Source organism: Neophocaena asiaeorientalis, unplaced genomic scaffold, assembly GCF_003031525.2.
Source record: "Neophocaena asiaeorientalis asiaeorientalis breed wild unplaced genomic scaffold, Neophocaena_asiaeorientalis_V1.1 scaffold26, whole genome shotgun sequence".
Lineage (NCBI taxonomy): Eukaryota > Metazoa > Chordata > Mammalia > Artiodactyla > Phocoenidae > Neophocaena > Neophocaena asiaeorientalis.
In genome coordinates, this window is record NW_020173108.1 from 7255647 (window position 1) to 7266579 (window position 10933).

Sequence of the window (10933 nt, forward strand, 5' to 3'; positions counted from 1 at the left end):
TTAAGAGCATGTCATATGTATTACTTTTTTAGCAGACCATTCTGAACAGAGTGTTACCTCTAGTCTAGTTTTTTTTTTAAATATTTTTGCACCAGAATTTTGGTGAATTTTTCAACCATATCACCCTGAAGCATGACTTAAGAAGTAATTAACTGATGATGATGCATTTGTTAACCAAGTTAAACTCAGCATCCTGGCACTAATGCTCACAACTCTCCAACCCCTGCCCACCAAACACTTCAGGCAAATGCAGTCAGCTGCTTAAGGCAGCAGGTGACAAAATTTACCATGAAGTAAGTTAGGTATTTTGAAATTGAGGTTCTTGCCTATGAATTTTGGGTTCAACAACAACGAAAAACAAAATTCATTTAACCCTCTGCTTGATGGGCAAACTGTATTCCTTTTCTCTTTTTCTTTACTCTGTCATATGACTTTTTTGGTTACAATGGCAGTTACGTTCTTATCAAAATCTTTCATCAGGCAGTCTTAAAATGCATAACAAGTGCACATATGTGCCCACTTCCCCTTTCTGCACAAAGTCACACCTTGCAATATGATTTTTGTCTGCATTTTAATCTATGTATTTGCTTTAAAATCATTTTCATAGAGCAAAATGTTAGTATTTAAATATAAGTAAAAAACTTATTCAGTAACCACTCAGAACTACCATTCTTTGATCCAGTAATCATCAAATAAAATGTTTTGAGCACATGCTCCCAAATTGTGTATACTTATGTACCTATAAATGCAATACATATGCTACTGAACCAATATGTAATGTTCTTTTCAAAACATTTTAAAAAAGCAAAAATTAGAAAAAAAAAAATGTTCTTCTAGCATCCCATTATACTATGCACCCCCTGGATACGAACATCTCACTAGAGCAGGAGACTAGAGCAGGAGACCTCTGCTCTAGTTAAGATATGAGTGAATGCTTTAGTTAGCTCTAAACTCTATTCAAACTAAGAAAGAATAACTTTTCATTAAAAAAATGCTTATTTAAACAGTCTCAACTTAAAGGACCTTAATTAGTCCACCTGTCATATGTGTGTGGCATATAGAAGGATTATTCAACATGCAGATAATATATTAGTAAACAGAAAAATGAATTAAACTTTACTAATTAGAAGCAAATCTTTATTGATTTAGCATATTACTTTATAATGACTGTCACTTCAAATATAATAGAAGAATGAGCAACTTGAAATCTAATTATTATACACAAAACAAATGGCCCTCCAATAGTCTTTGAATGTGAATGCTGATCATGGTATGGAAATTTAACTTAAACACATTTCAAATAAAGATACTTCATTTTCAGAAACATGAATGATGATTGGAGCTAGCCAACGTGATACGTAGGTTAAGAACTGCAACTGATATAGTTTCAACAGATGTAGAAAAAGGATGAGAATGAACTTAAAGCCTGTGCCCACTGGAAAAACTAATATCAGGTTGACATGTTCAAAGTAAAAGGGAGATTAAAGGTAATTCCTTGAATAAATGAAGTTTTGAGATCATTTTAACCTGAAATTCTCGTATAACTGAGGAGGAACAGAAGTTTACCTTGACTGATCTAGGTCAGGGGTCAGCAAACCTCCAGCCAAGGGCCTAATACAGCAGTCACTTATTTTTGAACAGTCCACAACTTAAGAAGAGTTTTTACATTTTAAAATGGTTTTTAAAAATCAAAAGAATGTGATGTGAAAATTATATGAAAGTGAAATTTTACTGTCATAAAGTTTTATCGGAACACAGCCATGTGCATTGGTTTCTGCATTGTCTATGGCTGTTTTCACTCAATCATCAGAGTTGAGAGTTGCCACAGAGATCTGCAGCCCACAACACCTAAAATAGTTACTGTCTATCCCTTTACAGGCTCTTTACCCAGTGTAGGTAACTGATCTTAATCCCTTCAATCCCACACTTCCCCTTTTTATTCTAGTGTAGAGTGCTGCAGGGTTTCTTTTTTCTTTCTTTTTTTTCAACCAACATGGTAAGTTCTCTCTTACCCACCCCCCTCACTTATCTACATTGTGAGTTAGTGGCAAGTTCTGAGTCCCACATCTTTAGCCCAAGACAAAGCTGCTTCTATAGGCACCTTTTGTTCTCATAATGGTTTCTTTCTCTTTATCTATAATTTTGGTTTTCGGTTGATACAAACTCAGTCATTTTTTTTTTTTTACAGGCTTTCTTTGGTCTGATAATCAACCTACCCTCCCAACCTTATCTGTCATTACAATGTTCATGCTTTGTAAAGTCTGAAAAATAAAATGTACACCCCACATTCTTCTGCCAGGTTTTTTTTGCCTTTTGCTTTAGAATGTATTTTCCATCTGGAATGCTCTTCACCAAAGCTCTACCTTGTTAAAATCCTGCCAAAATTCAAGATCCACCCCTCCCAAAGAAGACCTCAATCTTCCCAGTCAGAATTATCACTCTGTTGTAAAGACTGCTGTAATTCTCATTATCTCCATCCGGTATTAGTTTTATTTATCTATCTCATATTAGATTAATTGTTGGTGCCTTACAAGTAAACTATACATGCGGAGGCCAAGTAGTGTTTTATTTATGATATTCATTTATACTCTATCCCTCTCACCCTGCCCCCTGCACCATAAATTGCCTAGCTCATAGTTATTCAAAGGATCAGACTTGTAACAGAGAGGACATTAAGTGGCATGAAGACATGGAATTAAATAACAAGGAATCAAAAAATGACAACATCATTCTCTTTTCAATTATTTTCAATCGTCTGATTACATCAAGAAGAAAGCCTCAATTTGTGCCACTATGGTTTTAACTTTGCTAATCTTTGATAATCTCCCTTTTTAACAAAGAGAAAACAATTCTCAGGTTTGGAGCCTTCTGGAGGCAAGAATTTCTAGCTATGATTTAGGAAAAATGCTTTGTTCTTATTGCCTCTATTTAATGAAAATAAGTATTCTCAGTAAATAAATTTAGGTTAACAAAAATGAGGTGATTTAAACAAAAATATTAAGCAAATTATAGCACAGATGGTATGCATATACAACAGAAATCAACAGTAATACACAAAAATGTCAGAAACATTTGGTTGTAGCAGATAATCAATAAAGCCAAATGACTTTATTCCATCAAACTCCTTGTTAACCAGCTACATAACTAAAAGAAAATCATGTAAAAGACTAGCTTCAAGCTTCTGAGACAGTGGTTCTCAACAGAGGAGGGTGTGACACTTGATAATGTCTAGAGACATTTTTGGTAGTCACAATTGGTGGGGGTGGGGTGGCTGGGGGAGGATTGCTTCTGGCATCTAGTGGGCAGAGGCCAGGGACACTGCTACACATCTTACAATGCACAGGACAGCCCCACATCAAAGAATTATCTGGCCCCAAATGTCTACAGTGCCAAAGTTGAGAAACTGCTCTGAGAGAAAGAGCAAGCTTTACAGGTACTACCTTTTGCCCATCATTATAAATCATTCTCTGTGCAGCACTCTGTCCTGATTTGATCTGCCACTGATAAGATTGCTGAGGAAAATCTCCCACCCAAACCTTTCATTATTTTACATCACCCACACAGCCACTGCCCTCCATTAGCAATTAGAATTTTAAAATAGACTGCACTGAAGAGTACATGTTCTTTGTATGCTAATACTATGCCATCAATATTTAGATCTAACTTCCTAATTAAACCATTGGAGTTATGAAATTTTCAGATTTTCCTGCACTATCAAATAGATTTTTTAAAGTAATTAAGGTAAAGATTAATACAATTTGAGTAAAACTTTGATTCTAGCTGCTATTGACTTCATGTAAAGTTATTCTTTGGCTTGAACTATATGGTTCATTGACTCAAATAATATATTTTGCAGAATAAACCTGACCTTGAAATTTTAAAAATTCAGTATTTTTTATTAGATGTTAGCTTTCATGAAAGGGAGTCTAAAGAGAACTACTTTTTAAGCTAGCAAAAAAAAATCATTAACATAAAACAACATAACAATTAGTAGTTGAAACAGTTCGCTTGGCTACCACTCAGTACTTTATTCTCAAAAGTATTATTGCAAACACATAATCTACACAGATGTGTCTGAGGGTAAAGCATTTACAAGAAAAGTCTTTGAAGCTATTTTGTGGTTAGTGTTTTCGTTCTCTTTCTTTTTTTTCAAGTAAAGTTCACCAGAACAACTTAGAAGCTGATAGCACCTGTGTCTTTTTATTTTTCCAAATTAGGAGTTATTTTTACCCTTGCAACAGTATTTAAACATGGAAAAATAGTGCATTCTTAAATTAATGAGCCTATCATAATCTTCACTTGACTTTAAGGCTCTTTACAATGAGAGTATTTTCAAATTTAGCATTTACTATGTATTAACTTTAGTGGTTGGCATAGCTTGGAGGCATTTCATGCTTTTAAATTCAAGTTGATTTAACTCCTAATTCTGACATGCCTGTGGTAAAATGATAGCAAAGGTGAAACTGAATCCCTTTCATTTCAGAGCCACAAAGCACTCTGCCAACAGAAAAGCAGCATTATTTTCAACACCAACAAGCTACAGAGGTGGCAGTTATCAATACTGCCAAGAAAGGAAACCAGTGCTGAGTGAGATTAAGATCATGGTCACACACGTCAAACAGGTCACCAGATTTCCCTTTCCTTGGGGTCCTTAGAACTGAGATCATCACATCAGGACCCACAGTGCCTGGCCCACTTTGTTATCATTCATTCATTCTCTTCAAAATCATTTGTTGAGCACCTACTGAGTACTGAGTACTATGCCAGGCAATGAGCACCCAAGAGTGAACCAGCCAAATCTACAGACCCTGCCTTCCAGAACTTGTAGTCAGTGTTGGTGCGAAGAGCCTGTGCAGCCCCAGTTTCTGTTCTCCCAAATGCAATCCCACCTTGCTACTGTGTCAACTGCCTGAGAAGAGAATCAGGTGCACAGAGAACAAGAGAGGGACTGAACAAGTATACTTTAAATTCCTAGTGAGATAAAAAAAGAAAAACAACATCATCCCCAGAAGAGCTTAAGATACAAAGTACACTGCATGTGGCAGGAGATCCATAGCCAGCTGTGGGGATACGCTGGATAGGCTGTGGGGCCCTAAAGGACAGTGTGAGGGAAAGACCAAGAGCCCAAGAAGCACTGGCTAAGAATGGCTCAGGAACGGACTTGAACAAACGGAAGGAAGGGAAAAGGGAAAAGAGAGGATCCGATTCCTCCCCAGCCAGGAGCACAGGTTGGAGCCCTCCTTTCAGAAAATGCACACTTTGCTGTTTCCTTACAGGAAGCATTTGCTGACCATTACCTGGGAACAAAGTTACATGTTACCGAGTGGACTACAGCCCTGCCCAGGCCTCTGGATTCCTCCACTCCACAGTGAAGGTGCTCCTGGTCCAGCCTCCTGAACTGCTCAGCCAGTCCAGAATATACTCCACTCAGCAGGCCTCATGGAGAAACCAGAGTTTTTCCAATAGTGTTTGAAAAGGGAAACCCAATAATGTTGGAAGGAAAGACAGGGGGATTTTTCTTTACAGAGCTATGCAATCAGTCACTACTCAATGTTACCAATTGTTCTGCATGGCATCTTTCGAAAGGAAGATACTCATACTCATACTTTCATCTGGCATACACAGATTTACAGGGCCTAAAACAGTACTTTTCAAACTGAATCACAACCTACTAGTGGGATGTGAAATCACGTAGGTTCAACCAATATTTTTAAGGAACTAGAATAAAATTAAACAGCACAGAATAGGAAATATTAGAGTACACTGCTGGTAATAAAAATAAACATTGTTTTATGAAGCTTTTATTTCCATTTTATATACACATGACTCACTATCTAAATTTGTTTCCTGAGCAAGAACACACATAACAAGGGATCCTATATAATTATGCTTAAATTAGGTTGCTATATAAGTTCAAGTTGGGTGGTGGGCAGGTACTGAAAGTCATTAGCCTAAAGAAACTATAGTGAAATGTAATGGAAATTTAAAAAGAAAAGATTCCAAAAACTCAATTTCTACGCTGAAAAAGAGAGCAAACCTAAGTATTTCTCAAAATACTTTAATTCTGTGATTTTCACACTTTTATTCTCTTGTCCTAATTATCTTTCATTTGCTTCCCTGAACTTGTGTGTGTGTGGGAATACATCTGATTTTGTTACAAACATTCTTTCAATCTCATAAAACAGACAGAAACAAAAGGTGAGAAATAACTGAAGAGAGAACATGGGTTTGGATGCACAGGGCCAAATCATCACCACAGAGCAGCCCAGGCCAAATCCTGTCCCTCTGTTTGCCAAACCACCTGGCAGAATCTGGACCAGAGGGAGGGTCCCTTCTCCCTTGGAAAAACCTTTAAAACACCAATTTCTCAAATCACTGGGCAAAGGACCAACCACTCTTTAAGATATGGAGTCCTGAACAGGATCACGGTCAATTTATTTTTTTGAGTAGAACTGAATTTGTTGTAAACGTGATTTTTGTAAACTTTTAAACAAATTTTATAAACATAGCAGTATTTTCAAATGTGGTTTTTGGGAAAATAAATTAGTTTGCCTGAAACTCTTAGATAATTCCTTTCAACACCCTTCGGCCCCTGCTTCAGTCCCTGCTTCAGCTCCTGCCTCACCCTCATCCTGAAAAAAGAAAGCTATCACATCTACCCTGGTCTGAATGGATTGGTGGATTGGCACTGTCAGTACCATCCAGGGGATTCAAGTGGTTACAGCCTTGGGAATTTTGTTCCCTGAAATCCCCCAATACATCCTCAAGCTATGTTGCCCTAATGGTCATTTGTCCAATTTTCTTGAATTCAGGAGTCACTAGTTTACAACACGTAATTGTAATAGATTACTCTATAGCTTAATCTATACTTGATCTGGAGAGAACTGTCCACATCCTGGAACTAACCAAAATGGCACCACACAACACTAGGGGCATTGTTCTCTTACTCTTAATAACAACTGTGTTACTAATGAATTAAATATTTTGGCTTTAGAGTCACCACTGGCAGGCAGACTTGGCCCAAGACTGGGAGTAAAGAGAGTAAAGACTTGAAACCAATCGACTGAGCCTCAACTTTATCACTTGTGAGGAAGAAAACTTGTCACTCAGTCAATATCTACAAGTATAATTCTGTTGCATTCTCTGGCTTTATAGATTCTTACTAATTGTATTTGTAACAGAGCTGCTTTATGTTTTAGGTTTATTTTGTTGAAAAAAAAACAACTTTGACCATGAAGTGATAATATTTCTCAAAGTCTCAACCAAATGGAGTAAGTATGCACCTCACCAATTCTGCCATCTACAAAGAACTTACCTAATATACATGAATACTGAAAAAGAGGACAGAAGTAACAATTTAAAATCTCTTCTCAAAATATTTTAATTCTGTGATTTTCATGGTAATCAAATGATTAGCTAGCAGAGTGAGAGTCTTAGCAATATATAATTGATTTATATTCACACTCCAAAATGTAGTACAAAATATAACAAGCTGTTTTAAAAAGTATATAATAAACTCCAAATTCCTTAGGTTTTCCCTATGAAGTCTACCATCTTGTATATACACACAATTTGTAGTTTATTTATTTTTCTACACATTTTCCCACTCCTTACATTAAAGGAAATTTCTTGAGCTTCCTGAGGGCAAAGCTTAATCACAAAGATAACGTGTGCTGATGGTAAGTCATAGCCAATTAGGAGCATCTAAGGTAAACGTTACTCAGAAAGCAGTTAGATTTGGTGTTGAGACAGTCCCTGGAGTACCATCAGGCACTTCCTCTACTAGGTGGCAGTTTCTAAAACTCATCAATTTTAAATAGATTATCACTTTAATCAGAAGTTTACACTGTTCCACTGCAGCTCATCATACAATTATGTAGGCTTCAAACCTTACAAAAGGAGATATTTCATTTTCAACCTACTAGGGAATGCATACTACAGCAGATCTTCAGATGAACATTGAAAAACTTGATCAGAACAGGATGTTTATGTATGCATTATTCAATGCTCAAATATTCTGAAACATTTTAAAACAGTGGCAACTCCTAAATTTTCATTCAGAAGTTTTGCTTTTCTTCCACACCTTCTGCACTCAGTGAGCCATTAATAGTAGTGGCAATTCGGAGGGGAAAAGTGGCCCTTACAGTCCCACTAGGTACCAACATCCAGAATACCACAATGTAGTCTCCAATGCCATGAAAAATAAAATGGCTGTTAGCTAAACTGTTTCCAGCAAAAAAAGAATGGAAAATAAAATTGCAAAGAAACAGTTAAGTACAGAAGCTTCAACCTGTTAAACGCTGAAATTACATCTTTAGATTCCCTATAATAAAGGGCCTGGTTCTAAAATGAGTGTTGAAAAGAAGTCCCTTACCTATGGATAGCAGAAAGGAAAAAAGGAAAAAGGAAGGAAGGGAAAAATATTTTTCAATGGATAAAAATATGAGAACATATGGCATCATTCACATGGCAAAACCACTACCTGTTTGGATCTTCACAGAAGGGACGAGGAACATTTCTACAACCCCAGGGAGGTGGTTTTCTGCATACATAATTTAAACAAATCACTCCAGCACATGAAAGAAGAGCCGCAGAACTCTTCTCACTAATTACCACCCCAAGGGCTGCTTTTTCTTTAAAGCCACACTAGTTCATTATTCTGCCTTCAACTCTCTTAAATGATTCATTTCCCCTTCACTCCTGAGCAGACTCTGCAGGGAAGCTAGTGTTTAAGTTTAATTTCTAGTGCCACTTGCTTTGAAGAGCTTGATGAGGGGAAAGAGAAAGAATCTAATTTAATAATTCTGTCATGATTTGGAGAGGCTCCCTCCACCCCCCAATCCAAAAAATAACTAGACAAACAGGACCCTCTGGCAAGATATAATCGTGAGCAAAGACACCAGTTCGGAAAGCAGGGCCCACGTGCGGTGGGAGCTGTCACGCAAGGGAAGTGGCAGGCGGTGAGGAGGAGGGAGAGTGGGAGAGAGTCGGGCTGCTGCTAGCAGCTGCACCGGCCTGGGCGCTCCCGGGGAGACCCAACTCGCACTTGCATGGTGGTGAGCTCTCTCCCAGAGCGGGTAGAAACCGGAGGGCAGTGAGGCCGGCTCCCGCATCCTCGGGAGCTGTCGCTGCGAGAGGGAGAGCGCCCGCTGCGCGCCGCGGGCTTCCCCAGAAGCCCGAGCCCGCGCACAGGGCGCCCGGCTCTACCAGGTCCAGGGCGCCCCCCAACGCCCCAGCTCGCCACCCCGCCCCCTCCGCCTTACCGTCCCAGCTCCGACTCCACTTCGAAGAAATCGCTCAAAGCATCCCTGTTGGAGCCGTCGATCCAGTAATCCGGGATGAGGCTCCCGGCCCCCGGGGCCACACTGGCGGTGACCGAAGAGCAGGACGAGGCGGAGCACGAGGGCACCGTGACTTTGAGCATCTTCGCGGCGGGACTCCGGAAGCCGCCGCCGCGGTCGCCACCGTTGCCGGAGCGAGAAGCCCCGCCGCCAGTCACCGCCTGCGAACGCAGGAGCGAGAGGTGGCGTCCTTCAAACACACGCACACACCCACGGCCGCCTCCCCCGGCGCCGTCAGCCGCGCTCGGGCTGCGGTTCCCTTTCTGCACGCCCTGGCGGGAGGGTGGGCGGAGAAGGGGCCGAGGAACTGGGAGACGGTGTGGAGGGAGAACCCCAGTCGCCGCTGGCGAGAGAGAGGAGGCGGCGGCACTGCAAAGGAGAGTGGTTCCCTCCCCCTTCGGTCCTTCCCTCCCTACCTCCCTCCACCGTGCCTTTCCAACCCCCCTCCCTTTTTTTTCCTTTCTCCCTCTCTGGCAGTGGCTGCGGTGGAGCCAGCTAGGGCGCCTCCGGATGCTGGAGACTGGGGAAGGCACAAGGGCCAAAGCATCATCCCACGCTACCTCCCGCTGGAATCGGGTGCCTGGAAGAGACCGAGCGCACAGGGACAATCGCTCCGAGTGTTGAGCGCCCAGCGCGCTCTGGGAGCACATGGGTCCGGGTGGCCAGCAGGATGGTGAGAAAGGGACCTGGCTGTTGCTGGCGCAACTCATCTCTCCTTGAGCGCGTCTAGGTGGCGAGCCCCTCCCACCCAGCACCAGCTAACCTGCCATCCCTTGTTCCTCCCTCTGTCAAAGGTTATATTGACGGCTGGGAAGGGTGTCCTCTGGTCGCCGATCCTCCAGGGCTCCAATGCCCAGAGCCAGTGAAAGCTGGAGGAAAGGGAAGTGTCTGGGTCCACGGTGACCTGACTCACCTTTGAATGAAGTCTTCAGTTGTAATAGGTGCTGCCGTGCTGCTGCTGGCACTGCATCCTGTGGCACTTTTGGAGCTCCTGGAAGGGCAGGTATTTGCTATGTCTAGTTGACTCCCAGCTTCTGAAGGCTAGCAACAGAAGTGACCCAGAGAATTACAGGTTTGGAAGGGCCCTATGGAATCCAACTAGCCCAGCCCTCGGCCTTAAAGCAGGACTTGTCATCATTCATGACAGAGAAGACTGCTACATTTAAAGCTCTTTCCTCTTCCCAAGAGATGTGTCCCATCACAAGCATTCTAATGTCTGCCCATAAACCTTTAGGCTATCCTTCTAAGTATTGGTTAAATCTATATCATTTATATTTCTACCCTTGAACTTTTTTTAGATTTCAGCAGAAATGAACAACAATTAGTCATTATATTCTGTAATAAATCTTTGTATATATAAAGACATTACATCATATCTCATTTCTGGCTAAATAACTTTAAGCCCTTTATATAATCTTACTTCACAGGTATTACTTTTAGTCTTTTTTCTTTTCTGACTTTCCTGCAACATGCATTAAACTCTTCTCAGTGTGTCCCCATTCCTGATTACACCAGTAAACACGGTCCAATAGTTTCCACTATTACTGATTAATTTCTTACACTTAAGAGCTTTTGTGCTATATTGGTGAACT

The 10933-nt window shown here is 40.7% G+C and overlaps 1 protein-coding gene across 3 annotated transcripts in view; it reads right to left on the reverse strand.

The window, feature by feature from the left end:
- The window catches only part of CAMK4 (calcium/calmodulin dependent protein kinase IV), a 226411-nt gene extending 216410 nt beyond the window's left edge, over positions 1–10001 (reverse strand). For all 3 annotated transcript variants that reach the window (XM_024743346.1, XM_024743345.1, XM_024743344.1), the window contains exons 1-2: positions 9902–10001; positions 9264–9502 (exon numbers count right to left, since the gene is read on the reverse strand). In XM_024743346.1, coding sequence (XP_024599114.1) covers positions 9264–9502; positions 9902–9991 — 329 coding nt within the window. In that variant the 5' untranslated portion in view covers positions 9992–10001. The remainder of the gene's footprint in view (positions 1–9263; positions 9503–9901) is intronic.
- Positions 10002–10933: the final 932 nt, after the last annotated feature.